The 21,689-nt window shown below is 41.7% G+C and overlaps 1 protein-coding gene across 1 annotated transcript in view; it reads right to left on the reverse strand.

Moving 5' to 3' along the window:
* Positions 1-21,422, reverse strand: part of cckbra (cholecystokinin B receptor a) — a 57,542-nt gene extending 36,120 nt beyond the window's left edge. Inside the window, exons 1-2 of the mRNA XM_085151169.1 lie at positions 20,460-21,422; positions 4,990-5,238 (exon numbers count right to left, since the gene is read on the reverse strand). Coding sequence (XP_085007295.1) covers positions 4,990-5,238; positions 20,460-20,580 — 370 coding nt within the window. The 5' untranslated portion in view covers positions 20,581-21,422. The remainder of the gene's footprint in view (positions 1-4,989; positions 5,239-20,459) is intronic.
* Between the last annotated feature and the right edge of the window lie 267 nt (positions 21,423-21,689).

The following is a 21,689-nucleotide window of genomic DNA, read 5'->3' on the forward strand; positions in this document are numbered from 1 at the left end:
TGGCTTGGAAGTTGTGGTGGGTTAAGCTAACCCTCTTCCCTAGTATTTGTATTTGGTTGTAGGACCTGGAGCGGGCAAGTTAATGACTTGGAGGTCTGTGTTTCTTTTACCATTCATTGTCAGATACAGAGCAGGAACACAACAGTTACTCGTACAAAAGTGGCCTTTTTACGTTTCTTATTCCATGCAAAAATAAATAAATCAATAACTTTTCATTTGCATAAAGTAGTTGAATTCATGAATTGTTTATACCACAGCTTTTCATGCTGTGTTATTAACCTAACTTTCTGTCACCATTTGAAACTTGATCAAAATTCTGTTGTGTGAACCAACAACCTGAAGTTCTCCTCTAAAAGAAGAAACAGACATAGAAATATGTATGCAGTATCCTCTCTTGTCCTCTCTTTCATACATCTTTCTTTCCTGGAAAATAAATCAAACCCTGCTTGAGCTACTTGATCACAATTTTATTGGTCTATATGAATGCATGGCAGGGATGAGAAGGAGAAAAAAAGAATATGTAGAGTATGCAGGTGAGACTGTGGGGTGACATTACTTTCTAATTTGTTAGACGAGTAAGTGCATGGGATTGCCCGGAAGGAATTCCAATATTATACAACACACTGGCTGATTTAATAACTCTTAATAAGGGTGTCAGATGCCGTTCATCCCCTGATTACCAGCTGTCACATTAACATCAGGCTCCTTTTCTGTAGTGCACGTGAATTGTAAATGAACTGGTGCTTTTATTTATTTATATATATATATATGTATAGCTTGAAGGTTTATCCTTCAAGGTTTATCCTTCAAGCTCGGGTCCTCTACCAGAGGCCTGGGAGCGTGAGGGTCCTGCGCAGTATCTTAGCTGTTCCCAGGACTGCGCTCTTCTGGACAGAGATCTCCGATGTTATTCCCGGAATCTTCTGGAGCCACTCGCCTAGCTTGGGAGTCACCGCACCTAGTGCTCCGATTACCACGGGGACCACCGTTACCTTCACCCTCCACATCCTCTCGAGCTCTTCTCTGAGCCCTTGGTATTTCTCCAGCTTCTTGTGTTCCTTCTTCCTGATATTGCTGTCATTCGGAACCGCTACATCGATCACTACGGCCGTCTTCTTCTGTTTGTCTACCACCACTATGTCCGGTTGGTTAGCCACCACCATTTTGTCCGTTTGTATCTGGAAGTCCCACAGGATCTTAGCTCGGTCATTCTCCACCACCCTTGGGGGCATTTCCCATTTTGACCTCGGGACTTCCAGGTTATACTCAGCACAGATGTTCCTGTACACTATGCCGGCCACTTGGTTATGGCGTTCCATGTATGCCTTGCCTGCTAGCATCTTGCACCCTGCTGTTATGTGCTGGATTGTCTCTGGGGCATCTTTACACAGCCTGCACCTGGGGTCTTGCCTGGTGTGATAGACCCCAGCCTCTATGGATCTTGTACTCAGAGCTTGTTCTTGTGCTGCCATGATTAGTGCCTCTGTGCTGTCTTTCAGTCCAGCTTTGTCCAGCCACTGGTAGGATTTCTGGATATCAGCCACCTCCTCTATCTGCCGGTGGTACATACCGTGCAGGGGCCTGTCCTTCCATGATGGTTCCTCGTCTCCCTCCTCTTTCTTGGGTTTCTGCTGCCTGAGGTATTCACTGAGCACGCTGTCAGTTGGGGCCATCTTCGTGATGTATTCTTGGATGTTCGTTGTCTCATCCTGGACTGTGGTGCTGACACTCACCAGTCCCCGGCCCCCTTCCTTCTGCTTAGCGTACAGCCTCAGGGTGCTGGACTTGGGGTGAAACCCTCCATGCATGGTAAGGAGCTTTCTTGTCTTTATGTCAGTGGCTTCTATCTCCTCCTTTGGCCAGCCTATTACCCCAGCAGGGTACCTGATCACGGGCAAGGCGTACGTGTTGATGGCCCGGATCTTGTTCTTACCGTTCAACTGACTCCTCAGGACTTGTCTGACCCTCTGCAGGTACTTGGTGGTTGCAGCTTTCCTAGCGGCCTCTTCATGGTTCCCATTCGCCTGCGGGATCCCCAGGTACTTGTAACTGTCCTCTATGTCTGCAATGTTGCCTTCTGGTAGTTCAATCCCCTCAGTTCTGACTATCTTCCTTCTCTTTGTTACCATCCGACTACACTTCTCCAGCCCGAACGACATTCCAATGTCATTGATGTATAGCCTGGTAGTGTGGATCAGTGAATCGATGTCTCGTTCACTCTTGGCATACAGCTTGATGTCATCCATGTACAGGAGGTGGCTAACAACTGCTCCGTTCCGTAGTCGGTATCCGTAGCCAGTCTTGTTAATGATCTCACTGAGGGGGTTCAGGCCTATGCAGAACAGCAGTGGGGACAGAGCATCTCCTTGGTAGATCCCGCACTTGATGGTGACTTGTGCTATGGGCTTGGAGTTGGCCTCTAGTGTTGTACGCCACATCCCCATTGAGCTCTTAGGGTCCCATTGATCTTGTACAATTCTAGGCATTCCAGTATCCAGCTGTGGGGCATTGAGTCATAGGCCTTCTTGTAATCAATCCAGGCAGTGCACAGGTTGGTCAGTCTGGTCTTGCAGTCTCGGCTGACTGTTCTGTCTACCAGTAGCTGGTGTTTTGCGCCTCTGGTATTCTTGCCAATTCCTTTCTGTGTCCCGCTCATGTATTGACCCATGTGCCTGTTCATCTTAGCCGATATGATGCCTGACAGGAGCTTCCATGTGGTACTGAGGCAGGTTATTGGTCGGTAGTTGGAGGGGACTGGTCCCTTCTTGGGGTCCTTGGGGATCAGGACCGTCCGACCTTCAGTTAGCCAATCCGGGTGTCCCTCGTTAACTAGCAGCTGGTTCATTTGTGCTGCCAGATGCTCGTGGAGTACAGTCAGCTTCTTTAGCCAGTAGGCGTGAAACATGTCGGGCCCTGGTGCTGTCCAACTCTTCATACTGGAGACCCTTTCTTGGATATCTGCCACTGTGATGGTTACTGGACCCTGTTCAGGGACGTCGCTATGGTCTGCCCTCAGATCCACTAGCCACTGAGCATTGCCATTATGGGTTGTGTCCTTCTCCCATATGCTCTTCCAGTATTGCTCCGTCTCCAGCCTTGGTGGTGCGGTTCTCTTATTATTGTTCCCTTGCCACTGAGAGTACACCTTTGCTGGTTTTGTGGAGAACAGCTGGTTTATTCTCCTGCCTTCTATCTCTCTGGTGTACCTCCTGAAGCGGCTGGCCAAGGCTGTGAGTCTTTGCTTGGCAGTTTCCAAGGCCTCAGGTATGGACAGCTTGCTGTATTTCTTATGCACCTTCTTTGTCGCACCTTTCTGCAACTCCGTTAGTTGGCTAACCTCCCTCCGTGTTACTTTGATCTTGCCCTCTAGCCTCCTTCTCCATGGAGGGTACTGCCCCTTGTGGCTGTTCAACTTGTAGCCAAGCATCTCACTGATCACTGCTGCCGTACTGTAGATCAGCTTGTTAGTGTCGGTAATCATGGTTGTAGGTATTGTCCGTAGTGCTGCATTAACATCATCTACCTTCTGAGGGTACTTCACGTAATCTTGATAACCGGCTTCGGGGGATCCAGGTTTCAAGCTTGGCCATGATCCTATATTTCAGGTCAGTTCCTCTCGCACTCAACGATCCTTCTCCTGTCGCACTTGGGCCTATGTACCCAATCTCGGGTGGGGGTGATATCTCCCCCCTGACCTGGCGTCCTGACTCCTCCTTGCCGTAGCATTTATGTTGTACCTCGTCAATCTCTAGCTGTGAGAGCAGTCCCTTCTTTTGAATGTTGGAACACTGAGCTACTAGTTGTTTCGCCGTCATTGTGGATGTTGGGTATCGAAGAATCCATAGGTCCCTCATCCTATTCATGTAGTCCCTTCCGCCGGGGTTACTTGCGTAGTAGCATTCCAACAACGCCCTGTTTTCGTCTCTTGGCCACCGATGCCTTCTTGTTCCAGTAGCCCACTTCTCGTCAGGGTGCCCTGGTTCCTCAACACCTGACGCGGACCTTGTTGATCCGGGCGACATCCGAGCCGGCATGCCTTCATATTTATTTGTCTCGCTCATGTCTGCGGTAGGCTCGCTTAGCATAGGGATAGGGGGTCTAGCCTTAGGACCCTTACTGGATACAGACGCCCCAGGCAGGAATCGAAATTGCGATCCTATATATACATATATATATATATATATATATATATATATATATATATATACATATACATATATATATATATATATATATATATATATATATATATATATATAAAACCATCACGGTGGGGAATAAACCACTGACCTTCCAAGTAGCACACAATGGCTGAAGCATCCAAAAAAATTGGCAGCAACTCTGGAGCACGAGCAATGAGTATAGAGCCAAGGCCCACCTGTATTCATATTTGCATAAAACAACTTCTTTGGTTCTTTTCCTCTGCTTTTGATTACACTCTGCTAGCATATGGCTTGCTTCCATCTTGTAAAACTCTTTTTCAAGTTACTCTCAGAGGGTTTGTTTGGTTTACAAGCTCCACTCTGCCGATAGATGATCATCACAGGCAAATAAATGTCACATCTCCCATTCAGCTAAATCCATTAAACAGGTAGCATTTATTGTAGTGACTACAGTGGGTTTTGTTTTTACTAATTTCTTTAGAGTGTGAGACTTCTGCACTGGAGTTTAGCTGCTGTTGTTTGCTGCACACAAGACAGTGATCCATTTTCCCTTCCTACAGCAATCCGCCTCAATGTCAATCATGGCTTTTGATGTGTTGTGCTCTTATGAGGCAGCTTTGCAGTTCAGTTATGCACCAGTTTATAAAAATAGTTGCTCAGAGCATGTTATACTGTAAGATAAAGACCCTAAAATAGTCCCTACAAACACACAGGTCAGATGATCCCTTCTTTGAAAAACAGCACAGGAAGTGGATCTCTTTAAATGCCTCATATACTAAAAGTGTACAGTTCAGCTCAGGTTTGGTATCAAAAGTCTCATGCTCACCCATTAAGTAGGTGACAATCTTGCACATGGTGGCTCCAAAGATGAAGTCCTCTAGCATGTTGGGGATGAGTGTAAAGGGCATACAGAAAATGGCCATCATCAGGTCGCTGACCGCCAGCGACAGCAGGAAGGAGTTGGTGACCGTCCGCATGCGCTTGTTCAGCATCAGGACCACGATGATCAGGAGGTTGCCGAAGACGCTGAGCAGGAAGATGAGCGAGTAGAGCAAAATACGCAAGGAGTCCATCTCTGATAGACACAAAGAGACACAGGGCATTTTCAGTTATAGGGAGGAATATTGTAAGCTTCTCTTAACAAAAGCTCAGTTTCCAGGAGGAGCTATTTTGTGCTACTTTAGTCCTGGGAGAGAAGAAATTGTACTTGTAACAGTAATAAACAAAAAATAAAAGCAAATAAAAGCAGCATAAGATGAACACAAACGTCTTTCATCAGGATCTATACACCCAAATTAATTCAAAAGCAGTTTTATTCATTTGCATGCAGATGCAAGTAATACTTTAATTATTCATGCAACCCTTGTATTAAATTAGATATGAATTAATAAAAATAAAACATCAAGATAAGAAAATTTAAAAGGAGATAGTTGCATCAATACATGAAGACAACAGCCTGGATCAGGTTGTTCCCCTGGGAAATAAGACTGAGCACATAAACAACACCAGACTCTATTACAAGGCAGAATAACTTGGCTTAATCAACATCTTAAATCGTGCTAATGTCAATATTCCTCTCCTCACCCTGTGAATGAAAGCATTAGTCGTAATCTTCAAGAAAAAGATGAAGACAATATCACAAGCACGGAGCCGACCGTGTCAGGTGGCTCACTTGGGAATGCAACCCAAACTGGAAAAACAAGATCAAAATTAAACAGTTCTCTTTTCATCAACAATAATATCCTTTCAGTTTGTAGGGGCAGGAGGAGGAGCAAGATTTGAGCAACAGCCAGATGTAATTCCAGGCCACAGTCATCAAAACGACTACAGTGAGACGCAAAAGCAACTAAAAAGAGATACAAATGACAAAAAAATCATAAAGAGACATAAATGACTACAAACTGATGCATAATGACTGAAAATAGACACAAAGTCACTGATTAGAAGGTAAATGACAACTGAACAATGCTAACAAAGTTACAAAAAAGGAAAAAAAAATATCAGTTGAGATTGTCATGACTACAAAAACAAAGATAATGACTACATGCTTATGAAAACAATGACACAAAGACCCAAAATGCATAGTGACTACAAAGGCTCAGATACAGATACAGGGTTAAGCAAAAACATAGACTGGTTTAATTATACAAATTGATCATACAGACATGTGGTGGCATGCACTGAGATCTTAAAAAAAAGAATATAATGAAACAGTCATCTACAGTGTGTTTCATAAGATTTCCTTCTTTCAGCGCTGCCATACAGCTAAGCATCAGTGGGTGCTGGATGGCCCAGCCAGAGGGTTTTTGGGATGCTCCCTTCACTAACACCAGCCTGCCACAGCGAGTCTGTTTGAGAATGAGAGTATCTGACAGGACAAGGTCGGGGCTGGCCATGTGCTGACTGAGTCCTCTGATTAAACAGAGACATGCGAGAAGTCCAGAGGTTTACAGCAGAGCCTGCGCACAGAATGTAGCACATCACCTTTAAGGCAAGCATTGCTCATCGGGAGTAGAAGCAGGACACAAACAGCGGGCTTAAAACGCATCTTTGTGCCACAGTGAACACTGAGACAGCCCTTACTGAATCCTGTTAAAAAGAGAGTTTTTCCTTCCCACTGTCGCCGTCTGATTGTGGGGGTTTCTTTCTAATATTTTAGGGTCTTTATCTTGCAATTTAAAACACTTTGAAGTGACTGTTGTTGTCCTCCCACACAGATGCATATCTTGAATTTCAATGTTTGCAAAACTTAAAGACCCACATAAATGACCCAGATTTTAGAATTTGACTCAGTGCTTTTAATAATAAGGTGTGTTTGGTAGTATTTAATTTAACTACACACTTGAAAGCCTATTGCCCAAGCTGTTGAACCGCAGCTGCTACTGTTATGTGACTTCAGTGTGCACATTAAAATGCTGTATTTTTGATCTTTTGTCATTATTGTTTTGCTATCTTATTACCAACTTGCCCCATGTCCTCTGCTGTTTGCCTAATAGCTGTGCTTGTCTCTGTGTGGGTGTATTTACAAGTATTTTATGAAACACTGTGGGATAAATTGTGCCTTATGAGTGTGTGCAGCATGACATTACTTTTTAGTGTGAGAAAAAAAGCTCTTTGTATCGCTGCTTTTATCCTGCTTCTGTGACTTAACTCTAAGCTTAATTGGCTGGAGAGCATCTTGCCAAAGGAGTGAAGATGAAAGTTGATTCAAGCTGGCATATTCATAGTAATGTCCTCCCTATAAATAGACAAATTAAATAACATTTTTAAAGCAAACTATGAAAAAAGTTTGTCTGCAGTAACAAGTACAGAGTGATTAGACGGTCCGGTTTTGAACCCAAGACATTGCAGGTTAATGCTGATCACCTCTGCCACGTGAGAGATTCTGTCCCCCTTAACTGCAAGTATGAATTATTCCTTTGATGGAGAAGAGTCCTCTGCTTTTTGAAGCTGTTTCATTAGCCAAAGATTGCCCATTTCAGAGATGTGACAGCATTTTGCCATGCTCACATGGGCTACTTTTACATTAATGTTCCTCATAATAACAACTTTTTAACTACAGGAGGGTAAACATACCTTTAAACATTCTATTCCATCCAAACCTGGTTCGCCCAGAGTTTTCTTCCAGTTCAAAAGGGACTTTTTCCCTCCTTCCAACAAGTCCTTCCTCATAGCTCTCATCCGATTGTTAAGGTTTGTCTCTAACATTTTAGGGGTTTTGCCTTACAATATAAAGCACCTTGGAGCAACTGTTGTTGTGATTTGCTGCTATATAAATAAAACTGAGCAGAGTTGAGTTGAGTTAAATTCCATTCTCTTCATCATTTGAGCAATGTGTGGATGTCGGATGCTGCAGATGTTGCTATGCCCCTCTCACACAGGGTCAAAGGGAAGAAGCCTTCTTCTGGATCACAGAGGATTGTTTTAATTTTATTGCATTTTTTTTTTTACTTGATTTGACAGGTGAGGCATGGATAGTTGTGATTGCTGTCATGACCTTTAAAGCAGGGGTGTCCAACTCCAGGCCTCAAGGGCTGGTGTCCTGCCAGTTTTAGATGTGTCCTTGATCCAGCACAGCTGATTTAAATGGCTAAATTACCTCCTCAACTTGTCTTGAAGTTCTCCAGAGACCTGGTAATGAACTAGTCGTTTGATTCAGGTGTGTTGACCCAGGGTGATCTCTAAAACTTGCAGGACAGCGGCCCTCGAGGCCTGGAGTTGGACACCCCTGCTTTAAAGTGTTCAGTCAGACACAAAGCTAACGCATTCAGATCCCATCACATCAGGGGAACATATACTCAGGGGAAAAAATTATTTGAACCCCTGCTGATTTGGTAAGTTTACCTGCTAACAAAGAAATGATCAGTCTATAATTTCAGTGGTAGGTTTATTTGAACAGTGAGAGACAAAACAATAGCCAAAAAATCCAGAAAAATGCATTTCAAAAAACTTTGAAATTTTGAAATTTGACCCCTTTGCAAAACGTGCTTCAGCACTTGGTGACCAAACCTTTGTTGGCAATCACAGAGGTCAGATGTGTCTTGTAGTTGGCCACAAGTTTTGCACACATCTCAGGGGAGATTTTGTCCCACTCCTCTTTGGAGATCCTCTCCAAGTCATTAATGTTTCATGGCTGATGTTTGGCAACTGGAATCTTCAGCTTCCTCCACGGATTTTCTATGGGATTAAGGTCTGGAGGCCACTCCGAAACCTTATTATGCTTCTTCTTGAGCTTCTTCTTCAGCCTTGGCCGTGTCATGTCATGCTGGAATACCCACCCACAATGCATTTTCAATGCCCTGGCTGAGGGAAGGAGGTTCTCACCCAAGATTTGACGGTACATGGACCCATCCATCCTCCCTTTGATGCAGTGTAGTCCTGTCCCCTTAGCAGAAAAACACCCCAAAGCATACTGTTCCCACCTCCATGTTTGACGGTGGGGACAGGGTTCTTGGAGTCATAGGCAGCATTCTTCCTCCTCCAAAGTTGAGTTGATGCCAAATAGCTCAATGTTGGTCTCATCTGACCACAACACTTTCACTCAGTCTCCCTCTGAATCATTGAGATGTTCAGTGCCAAACTCCAAACGGGCCTGTGCTTTCTTGAGCAGGGGGACCTTGCAGGCACTACAGGATTTCAGTCCTTCACGGCGTAGTGTGTTACCAAATGTTTTCTTGGTGAATATGGTACCAGCTGCCTTGAGATCATTGACAAGTTCCTCCTGAATAGTTCTGGGCTGGTTCCACACTGCTCTTATTATCTCATTATCATGAGATCTTAGATGGAGCTCAAGACCGATGGAGATTAACAGTTATTTTATGGTTCTTCCACTGGCGAATAATGGCACCAACTGTTGTCACCTTCTCACCCAGCTGCTTGGCGATGGTCTTGTAGCCCATTCCAGCCTTGTGTAGGTCCACATTCTTGTCACTGACATCCTTGGAAAGTGCTTTGGGCTTGTACATGGTGCAGAGTTTAGAATCTGAATAGATACCTGCGTAAAATAAACCTGTGAGCCAGAAATCTTGCTGATTGATATTGAGGATCAACTACCTATTTCCTTCATGAAAATGCGAAGAAGTTTGTAACTTTTTTGAAATGCATTTCTCTGGATTTTTTGTCATTGTTCTGTGTCTCACTGTTCAGATAAACCTATCATTGAAATTATAGACTGATCATTTTGTTGTTAGTTAGGGCAGACTTAACAAATCAGCAGGGTTTAAAATAAATCTGGCAGGGGGCTAAAGACATCCACTTTCAGTAACTAATAAGATGTAACTGCAACATGCGTTTGATTTTCACATTCAGAATCAGCACTACATTGTGAGGCTTTCATCATTAATTCCAAGCAGTAAGCTGTCAGTGGCTCAGCAGCCTCTATCGTGTTAGATTTTACGTGATCCAACCAAATGAAAATGGAATTATGTCTTCATTGAGCACCAGCGGTATACTGGCTCCCTTGAGCCTTATATCTGCAGGACAATTCACTTTGCTTCCTTTGACTCCCTCAAGCGTGACAACTGTCCACAAATCAAAAGGCATCTAAAAACATGTGAATGAAAGGACAGGGTTGTCCTTTCATTCACATGTTCTCAAATGTTCAAGCCTTGACCCAGGGCTGGGTCTGTTTCTTTAACCTTTATATTGCTCTATTTGCATCCTATTGGCTGCTGCGATGCAAACTGTAATTATGTTTTCCCACAAGGTTCATTAAAGTTTCATCACATCACTTCACGTTGTCTTATCTTTTACGAGAGGATGAGCACAACTTCATAGGCACAGCAGCCATTTAAAAGTGTTGTCATTTATTGGCTGTGGATTGTGCAGTGAGAGGAGTATATTTTTTTCTCCTTTCACTTGAGTGATGGGGCCGGGTCTCACCACGATACATGAATAAATCGCCACAAAGTTCATGAATAATGGATGCTAATAATCTGCAGGTCTGCGGTTTTGAACTATCCTTTTAATCACAACCTCACCGTAAGGCTGCAATTCATGTAGAAAGTCCCAGTGAGATGGTGAAATAGTCCAAATTGTTAGAAATTGCTGTCATCTCTATCGAAATATGATATTTCTCCTAATTACAAAGGGGTAGAAAACCCTTTGGAAGTGAACCTGAGAACCACAGACATGAATAAGGAACTTGCGGCAATCAGCAACAACAGGATTTGCAACAATTTGCAACACTCAAAAAAAGCAACAAATTTTGTTATTTCAGTTGATTACTTGATTACTTGAATTTGATGAGTGGATTTTCACAAATCAATAAAAAACAATAATTTTCCATCAACCAAGAGGACATCTTCAAACGACTTGTGTTACACACTAGTCCAATTCCTCACCCAGTCAGTTTGCATTAGGGCTAAACAGCAAACATCCAGTAAATGGACCCTGAGTTAAGATTGTTTTTTCTTTTCCAAAGCCTGTTTCATGGTCACGAATGAGCTTTTAGTAATGGTTTGCCAGATCTGCTTGATGAATGACTTACCGCATTCACTGAGCATTAAATTAGTTAATTAACGTCTACTGCTCATCAATTACTGGGCTAATCTTTCCTGCACTAACATAAGCTCCTCTACTTACTGTGTGCAACCCGTAGTTCCTAGTTCCCATTTTTCTGTTTAGCCACATATATGAAAAACCAGCAGCCCTCATGTAAAGGTCTTCAATAAATGGGTCTCTGTTATGTTTGTATCATTCACTAAAATATCACAATTCACATCCTGCCATGTTCACGTAGCTTTATTGAGGAGTGCTTGCACTGCACGCAAACAACACTCCATCTCTGCTTGTGATTGCAATGCTCTGAAAACCTGAAGGCATCATGGGAAGCACACCAACAACATCTGTTTTGATGGACTATAAAAAAAATCAATATGGAGCGCACAGCTACACATATAATAGAATATCTATATCAACTGAAAAAAAGTGTCCTGTTTTCTGACAAATACCCACAAAATGCAAAACAGACTCTATGAACACACCTGTAGAATTACACAATTACACAATTATTTTTTATATTTTGGTTTAATTTCTGTGTTATAAACATGTAACATCACAGTTACCTTCAATACCTATCATAGCTAGAACAACAGAATGACGGACAGAACATGTTTCTACCAGTTTTCTCAAATTTTCAGAGCATTTCAGTGCATTTTGTGGAAGAACTACCTTATTGAACTCCAGTGCATATTCCATGGGAACAGTCACTGACTGCACTAATTAATTAAGTCATTAAGTAATGTGTCATTAGGTTGTAGGGAAAAATAAAAGCTAGCAAGCAAACCTAAGGGTTCAAAATTAGTTTTGGTGAGCAGACACTAATAAAAACCCAATAATACTTCTTTAACATTCCTACGAAGGATCTGATCACAGTGTATCTGGTATCTGACTGAGGACATACATGCACAGGTTGCCAGTTGACATCTTGGTCCCTCTCTCTTCTCTCCTCACTGCCATCAACTTTTTCTTTCTGTAGCTTTTGCAGTTTTGTTTGTTAATTATGAGTTGAGTTGGGAGATACTGCCAGTCCTGTTTTCAGTTTTGGTTCTATTAGTTTAGCTCACTAATATTGATTCAGGGAAAAGACAGAATCTGATGGCCTTTTGTTTGGTTTGTTAATTGTCTTCTTCCTCTTTTCTTTGGTGTAGCGAGGGCTCTTATCTCATTATTTTGCTGTGTTCTTTATAAGTAACTCTACTTTCATTATACAAAGTTTGTTGAACTGCAGCAGCATGGTGGCGTCTCAAATGTTGGGTTCCCTTTGAGCCAACATTATGAAATGATAAGGGTGCGCTCTGTGCTCACCGTAACATCAGAGAAACTGAAGAGGATTCTTGGCCCTGTCATTTTGCATTTGGTTCCTTTACATTCATGCGGTACAAAGAAAATCTGCTCGACCCATCCGATTTGATCATTTTGGCAGGAAGTCAGATACAACCAAATCAATCCATGTAACCTTAGCCTCGAATGAATAGCCTTTCTGCATTCTTTGCTGTTATTTCCCATTTATAGTGTTCCTACACTAAAGACTGCATGAAAAACCAACTGACTGAATTCATGTAAGAAAAGGCTGTTTTGAAATTGATCCATGTTGGTCTGATAGGCTTTCCAGGCACAAGACCCTATTGGTTATCACATATAAACTTCCTTTTCCTTATAACCAAAAATGGCCGCGTTTTGGTGTCATTTCGCTGTTAACTAGTAAACACTCCACACTGTGAATAAACTACTACAAGCACACTTGGCGTTTATGCTTTAGAGTGCTTCCTTCTAATGCCTCGTTTATTGTGTCCACGCAGCCAGTAGGTCAGCATCTTACATCACTGACTTCCTGTCTCTTTAATCTGCCACCTTGAAATTGCAAAGGTTGCTTCAAAGAGTTGACAGCCTGTCTCGTATCCAAAAAGATTCACTAAAGAGATAAGGATCAGGACAGGGTGCTTGTCACACTCCACGCTTCTCTTTACCGACAGAAGAAAATCACTGCATCCCCAGGACTGATTTCACCCAATCACAAGTATGTAATTCTCTTTTCGACTTGTCTGAATTGATAAAAATGGATCCCTGCATTTTGGTGCACATTATCTGGTGGATGGGTTTTAGCTTTACACAAGCCTGACTGATTTCATATTTAACCTCTGCACTACACATTACCACACTGCGATGCTTAGCTTTAAAAAAGTGGCAGGAGATGAATCCTTTCACAGTAATTTAGCTCAATGTGCAGAAATCAGTCGACGTGTTGCATTTTACCACTGTAATGAGGTGAGTTACTGTAACTGTCAGCACAATTCAACTCAATTAGTCTTTACACTATAGCTCCCCATGAGAGAGGAATATTGATCCTACATTACTTAGATTTTTTTTTCAGAAGTTGGAAGGAGCTTGTTTGTAGTGCAAGAACAAACTCAGCATGTATTCAATTACCCACAATGCTCTCTGTCTCTGATATTTTCATTTGATGCCACTGATTCCTTTTTTCATCACTAACATGTTTTATTGCCATTAATTGAATGTTTTTGTTTAGAATCATCCAAGCAAACCAACCCACAGATGAAATATTCATTACAGCGGAATATGTAAAGTGTGAGAAAAACTTAATGGAATCAGCACATCCATAGTAGCAGTATGTGTGTATTTAAAGAAAAGCCGCTAACAGGCAGACAAATGTTGAGTACTACACAGCAGCCAATGATGAATGAACTCTTTATTAAATTACTTTTTTTTTTAATGAGACTTTGGAGGTTTGACATTTTCAGCTAATGTCCAGTGGCTAGCTAGCTTATTAGAAAGGTGCATCTCTAAGTCGCTGTGGTACTGGATGGGTTGCTTGTTCTGGCTAGTGAAAAGCAGCCAAACTCCTTGTTAGTTTGCTCATCTAACTGCTCAAAAAATGAGAATAAGTTTATTTCCTCATACTTTACATTTGAGACCTACTTTCTTCATATAGCTTTCTTTGATTGATTAACATTTCTTGAGTTAAAACCCAAATTCTAAGTGTTTCCATATAGGCTAGTTTTAATCTTTTCTTTTTGTCTCTTCTTGTAAATAGGCTCTTAAAAACTGATTTGTTTGGTGCTATATAAATACGTGTTTCTTTGTGCTCTGGGTGAATCTAAAGCCCTGTCCACAGAACCGCTCATCAGGCATCACTGTATATAGCACATGGCTGGTAGTAAATAGATGTGGCACTCAGGATACAGACGCTGCAGTCATACTTACAGCCTGAACTCACTACAGATGAACAGTGACCAGAGATGTTTGTCCTTCAGCAGCCACCATAGCTGGGATTATGAACTTGAATTGGGAGGGGTACAAAACCAGAATTAAATTAACTGCAATTTGTAATCTACTGATGTCTAATAGTGAGATTTTACCCAACGTTTAACTCAGAGTCTGCTCAGGATCATCCCTAATAGATATGTTGCCTGTCATCACTAAAAGTGACTGAAATTTACTGCCATTCCAAGGTTTGTGTTTGCTACAGGACTGCTAGTCTCTTTCTGTTTGAAGACCCATTAAGAAAACTTGCTGATCACTATGGAGTAAAATTCCTGTCAATGAAGTGTTAACCAGTAGGGGTAAAAGTAGGGGAATTCCCTGTTTGACCCCCAATTTACTGAAACTAATTCAGTGGTATTCTCATTTGCTTCTGTGTTCGCTAATTGGAGCCAGCAACTCATAGCTATTACAAGAGCTTCACCTTTAGGGATTTCTGTGTTGAATTAAACATTCAGTCAAGGTGTTTGCCAATGAAATTCTATAAATCACGCTGTAAACTGAGCCAGCAGCGAGGCACCAGGAGACACGACGCAGCCCAACTACTAATTGGAACCTAAAGTTCACCAAGTAAGAATCAATCAAATATTAAAGCTCATATTTTAGATTCAATAAACTTCTTTTTTCATGTGCCACAGCTGTAAACGGTCTTTCTTTTGTCTCTAAGACCACTCTGGTGAATCGCATGACAAAGGATTAACTGAGAATGACATTAACCACCCATTATATGCACTGAGCCTAACCGATATTGGGTAACCTTATATGACTGTGGCTTGGGCTTCATTCCATTCTTCCGCTGTCGTGAGTTAATAAAGCCAGAGTGCAGACAGAGAACATTACAGATCAATACAGCTATTCCAAGGATTTGAAACCGTTCTCCTGTTTGATGTGATCTTCATTAGTGCGCTCATACTCTCCTGGTGTCACTATACACCCTGTAGATCTGTGATATACAGATGAGGACAAAATTATTAGCCCCCCTTAAAAATGTCATATTTTTTTTAAGCATTTCCAAAATTCTTTTAAATAGAGCAGGGAATTTTTGGATCCTTACATTATTATATTTTGTGCAAAAAAACAAAATTGTTTCACAAAAACCAAAAAGCTCATGATTAGCCCCCTTGATGCTAACAGTATATCCTTTACTAGATAACAGTCTGCAGACACTTGTTGTTGTTTTCAACAAGTCTCACACATGTCTCCTGAATAATCCCAGTCCAGTCTTCTAGGGTGAGTCTCTCAGACTCCTCCAGACTTGATGGTCTTCCTGCATGGACCTTAGTTTCCAGTTCATCCCAAAGATTTTCAAAGGGATTAAAGCCAGAGCATTTTGCAGGCCATACAATAACATTCTATTTGGTCTTTTGGAGGTAGTTCTCCAGAAGCAATGTATGTTTTGGGTTGTTGTCATGTTGGAAGACAAAGCAGTGACTCAGAATCAGCTTTGCTACAGACTGCTGGAGGTTTCCTTTAAAAAAAAAAAATCACTTATCCTTCTTTTCTCATGATTCCTTCCACCTTGACAAGATTCCTAGTTCCAGAAACACTGAAGCATCCTCACAGCATAGTGCTCACACCGCTGTGTTTCACTGCAGGGACGGTTCTTCACGTTGCATGCCCCTTCTTTCTCCAAACATAAGCAGCATTTCTACGGCCAAAGAGCTCTAGTTTCATCTCATGTGACCAAAGGACACACTTTCAGTACACATAATTTGACTCCAGGTTGTTCTTAGCGGTTTGAAGATGTCTCTTCTGCAGAAGTGGAGATTGTCTTGATCTGTAGCCTTGCAATTCAATCCTGTGCAGGATTCTAGTGATTGCCTTCTTTGGCTAAGTCACTCACTAGTGTCTTGGCAGTGTTTCTGGGGTCTTTATACCCATCTCTCACTAGTTTCTTTTTGCCAGGCTTGTTCTAAACTTTGTGACCCTCTTTGAATTTCTTCATACTTCTCACTCCAGGTCTTGACACTCAGAAATGCTCTGATAACTTTGTATATCTGTCTCCTGCTTTCTTCTCAAGTCTAAACTGATTTCTTTTGTTTCTGGCATTATGCTTTCCAGAGAGACAACTAAAATCCTTGCTGAGTTTTTATACTATGTGTAAATGAGAAGAAAAACCTCTGTTTTAACTTGATTTTACAAGCTTTGAGCGTTACAAAGGTAAAGCACATCATTGCACAGCGGTGGTTTTTGTTATGGCTCAATAAAAGGGGGAGAATGATTTTTGCTTTTTCTAAAATAATGCTGTTCTTGTGTGCAAACAAAAAATTCTAATGGAAGCTAGTATGTTTAAAAATGCTATATTAAAAATCCCTCACTCTGCAGAAAAAGCACTTGAGAAATTTTTTGACAGAAGCTTTAATTCATATGTGGCCTGATAACTTTGTTCTCATCTGTATGTGCTGTTTTAATGGAGTAACCTGATGAGAGGGCAAAGGCAGGAACTGTTTACTAAGAGACCAGGATTTTATCAAGATGCAGCTTCTCATTATCAGGATGATTCAAATCTTTATACTCACAGTGCATGCATGCAATTTGTTTCACCTCAACAGGTTGCTTCAAAATGTTTCAATTATTAGCTCGGATTACTGTGATCGCGTTATGACAGACAACACCACTATGTAAACACCCCAAGGGGACAAGATTCTAATTTCTTCCACAAGACACAACATTGTAGAATTGGGTACAATGTTAGAAACTCCCAGCTCTTTTACTGTGTATACTGTGCACAGCTTACTCTGCAGCAGCACGTCTCTTGTCTCGCTCTCCGTTTTTTCCACTTTTGCTCAGTGCCCAAGGCGACTTGTTGGATTCCTTCTAAAAACAAGTGTTCATTTAATGCTCATGAGATCCACTTCAAGATAACTCATCGCAAGACAGGGTGAGCTCAGCAGAGTGCCACTTTGAATCATCTGGAGAGCGGAGAGTGTCTAAGCATAGCCAAGGTGCAGCTACAGATATTCCACATAAGCAGCACCGTGTCTGAACTGAACTGCTCTCAGGAGTCCAGAAGGATTATTTTGAAATGTTGCATGTCAGATGTTGTTTTAGTTCTGTGCAGTCGGTGTTTTACAGCTGCTCTATCTGTTAAGCAACTCTTCCGACAAGCGGTAAAAACATGTCAGTCATCTGCAGAATGTAAATTTAAAAGAAAACCATACAAAGAAATCAAAATCAGAAAGAAAAAGGTGCAAGTGAATGAAAGCAATGTATTCTTCCCACTGACCTCAGTGTGGACATCCTGAGTTTCTTGATACAATAGTCATAATTAAGATAGCAGACCAAAAGCTTAGGCAGACGCATCCATGAAACACATGTGAAAATTAACAAGATCAGAACCATAATCTTAGAGACTTAGTAAATGGCAGCTTTGCTTTGCAGTGTAACCACAGATGTACAAACAACTACATTTGGATTACGTTGATACTAAAGCTTTAAAATCAGGTATCAGTCCTTCACATCCTGCCGGTTACTTAAATAGGGTCGGCTGGTTAAGATATATTAACCTACCCACAGTTTCTGTTCAGCTGTCGCTTTGCAACCCATCTCGACCTGAGGGCCTCCTTCTTTGCTGCCTTTGACACAATCACTGTCACATCTCTTGTCACTAACGCCTGCTCTGTTCTGTGTCCCAGCTTTTCTGCTGCACTCGCTGACTTATGCACATCCACATGCATGTCTAATCCAGGACAGAGGCACATAAATGACTGCAGATAACAACAGAAGTCTTCTTTTGAGCTGCCCTGACTGAAATCTGTTGTTTCTTCTGTAGTTAAAAAAGAACAAAACATTGAATACACCTTCTAAGTGCATTTCAAGATGTTTAGTTTAATAATGAGATCCCTGCATAGCTTACGCCATATAATTTCTAAAAATACATTCATCGTATATTCATGTTCAGACCTGCCTGAGTGAGTGTGGAATCTACTGGAATCTACAGCATGCTCCCATTCCTTTCACGTTGTACAGTAGTTTGTGTCACGTCTCTCTCTTTGCTCATGCTTTTAACTTCCATTCCAGCCCAGAGAGGTAAACCTCACGACTTGAAGACTTCTATAGTAACTAAGAGAAAAGGAAATGCTTAACAATGCAGGCTGCAGTTGTGATATAAAGCTGAATACAGCACCCTGTAATTGTTAGAAATACAGCTATAAACCACCCGGCCATCACTTCTGACTGTTCATTAGACAAAAGAATTTATTTAAAGATCCCATTCTGGGCTACAGAAAGCTGTGACTGGGATCTGTCACTATACAATGATGTCTTATAGGAGAAACAAGTGGGAGAGGAAATGATCTGCTCATTATTCTGTAGTGGAAACATAGATTTCAGGAGTTCAGGAGGGATGCAAGGGACAAAAAACATAACCGTCAGCACAGTGACTGCAGATTTCTGTGTTTTCTTTTACATAAATAACATTAATAACAAAGTAAAAGTAAACAAAAGATAAATGAAGCATTCAAATGAGTCAAAACTCTCCATAAAGTTTCCAGGGTGAGCATCCCTCTGGTCCTCGCTTAATGCCCAACCTCCAAATGTGCAAACAAAACCTCCACCCATGGCTGAAGACAGTTACTAATTAATATGAATCTACAGCAACACTGTATAAACTAATGTGGCTTTATTTGAAATGTTCTCCCATTTTTGAGTTGATGAAACTGATTGTTGCTAAACAACTGAAGCTACTTTTAGAGTAAATGAAACCCACTTCAGTGTGTGACTTCAGAGAATATATTTGCACTGTGTTCATCTACTGTAATAACTTTTTAAATGAATTTCACCTAAACTACTTTTGATGTGGAATTTAACCTTAAATTTAACACTTTATGTTGAAAGCTATCATCAAGGTCCATTTATAACATTAAATTGATTCCTTTGTTTCTCCCCAACATCAAAACAAACCATTTCTGTTCCTTTTGCATCAGGAATTCAAGTGGCGGGGTGGGGAAGATGAATAAAAAGAAGTAGTGGACGTAGCAATGTGACCACAATTCTCACAGTGTTAGATTGCTCTCTGGGTAGATCACCCCACTGATGTTGATGCCTGCCTCACATATAAGGTCAATAAAAGTAATGCAGCACACAAGCAGGAATGGCTGTGAATTATTTAGAGGGGAAAGATTTGAAATTTTCTCGATACTGCAGCAGAGGGGGGGGGGGGGGGGGGGGGGGGGTTAAAAAGAGCCTCTCACCCTCATTTTCCAAATCAGCCTGTGTGCTCAACTGGTGTCCTGATAGACTTATTGTGAGAGCCTTATCTTCTCTGGTGTTGGGCTTAATCTCCTGCCCACTTTGAGAGCGAGAAGAACAAACACTCAGAATTAGAGCTGCTTTTCACTGTGCACAAGGCTGCCGCTGCTGCTGCTGCTCATTCTGATTGGGGCGTTATTGATGCAGAGAGAAGCAGCAGTAAATTGGAAAGCTGGGTGATTGGTTACATACAATGAGGATGAGGAGAGCTGATTTTAAAAAAAAAGAAGAAGAAGAAGAAGAAGATGATGAAGAAGAAGAAGACAGAAAACAACTCCTGATTGCAAATGGCTTTCTTTTAAAAATACAGATCTGACACAGTGTGGGGGGAAATGATCTGTAGGTAAAACATCATTTGGTGTTCTACATATCTGAGTAAGGAGAGGAAATTACATGAGGTGTATTGATTGCATTTTTGTAACCAAGGAATTAGTCATTAGTCTGTTTGTAACTTAGAGGGAATCAACACTGTTAACAAGAAATGAAAGCTGTTTTTTTTATCACTCACATTTAGTTTGTATGAAAATATGAATATTGAGGAAGAACAAGGTTGGCAATTTAAGCCAAATCAGACTAATAATAATAATAATAATAATAATAATAATAATAATAATAACAACAACAACAACAACAACAACATTAAACACAATAGGGTTTAACACCTTATCTGTTTATACCAGGTCTGGGGCCAGGTGTTGGTGCCATCTGTAGCAGTTTAACACCTCAGCCTGGATGATTCAGATGTGGAAAACTGTGTGCTCTTACCTCTGGCTCTGGCCGGTTTGCTGAAGACGGAGCGGTTCGTGTTGCTCACGTTGTAGTCGCTAACTTCCACGCTGAGGTTCCCCCACTCCGTCACAGTCCCGTTCCCCGGCCGCAGAGCCATCCTCTCTTCGCTTCTGGTTTCACACCTGCGCTGAGTGACTGAGCCGATCAGCCCGCCACCTTTTCCTTCATAACAGCCGGAGAAGGGGCGTTTAGGAAACTTGGAGGCGGCCCAGAGTTCTGTTTGCTTTTCTTTTCCTTCTTCTTCTTCTCTTTTTAAAATCTCGAGCACGGTGGAATAAATGGAGACCAGGTGGAGTGTGACAGGGTTAACTGATGGGGAGCCGTGAGGGAAGCCCTGTGAAGCGCGCAGTACAGCGGACTGAAGCCCGACTGTGGAGGAATGAGGCTGCGCTGCTAAGGCAACTGAGGAGCTCTCTTCCTCTCTCCCTCTCTGTTCACACCACCGTCACTGCAACAGTTTAGAGAAATCTAACAAACTGGCTGCTGCTCTAGGTGGACTGACTTCAAGCTCGATCAGCTCCAGAGCTTCCTTTTCTAAGGGACCCCGCAGCAGTGGTGGAGAAACCGTTTATATGGGGGTGTCCATGCAGGGCTACGTGCTTGGGGTGACGTTGGATCGCCACCCATTTTAACAAGATTTATTAAGAATTTGTGATAAATCCACCTGACCAAACCAATCATTTACTTTATCACTCACTAGTTCTGTGCCATACTTATTCACTTGGTATTGATCTGATGCCAAGTAAATATGAGTATCTATCGCCAATACAGATATCGATATTTTCATCTTTATAGGCAGATTATGTAGTGGAGAGTAGTATGTCATGATTTGTGGGATGAATCATCAATAATTTGAAAAGGTTCCGACATTTTTCACAGTGTGTGTTTGAGGGTTTTTCTTTTCTTTTCCAGAAAAAGAATTTGTTGAACACAGATCAGTGGGCTGCATGCTGAACTTAGAGGACAGAAACAAAGTAATCAGATATCAATACTGATTACTGATATTTGGAATGATCCACCCACATCTGTCTCTCACATTTGTCATTTGATTTGGCCAAAAAGCAAAAGGACTGATGTAGAGGAGGTGCTGCTACGCTTGCATCCAGTCCTATATTTTCAATTCTGGACTCTATAGATTAACTTTGCATGATTCACAGCCCATTTTCTTAGATGTGGGCCTTGGTGCAGCAATGTCAGCTCATCCTC

The sequence above is a fragment of the Neolamprologus multifasciatus genome, chromosome 23, assembly GCF_963576455.1.
Source record: "Neolamprologus multifasciatus chromosome 23, fNeoMul1.2, whole genome shotgun sequence".
In the NCBI taxonomy this organism is placed as follows: Eukaryota; Metazoa; Chordata; class Actinopteri; order Cichliformes; family Cichlidae; genus Neolamprologus; species Neolamprologus multifasciatus.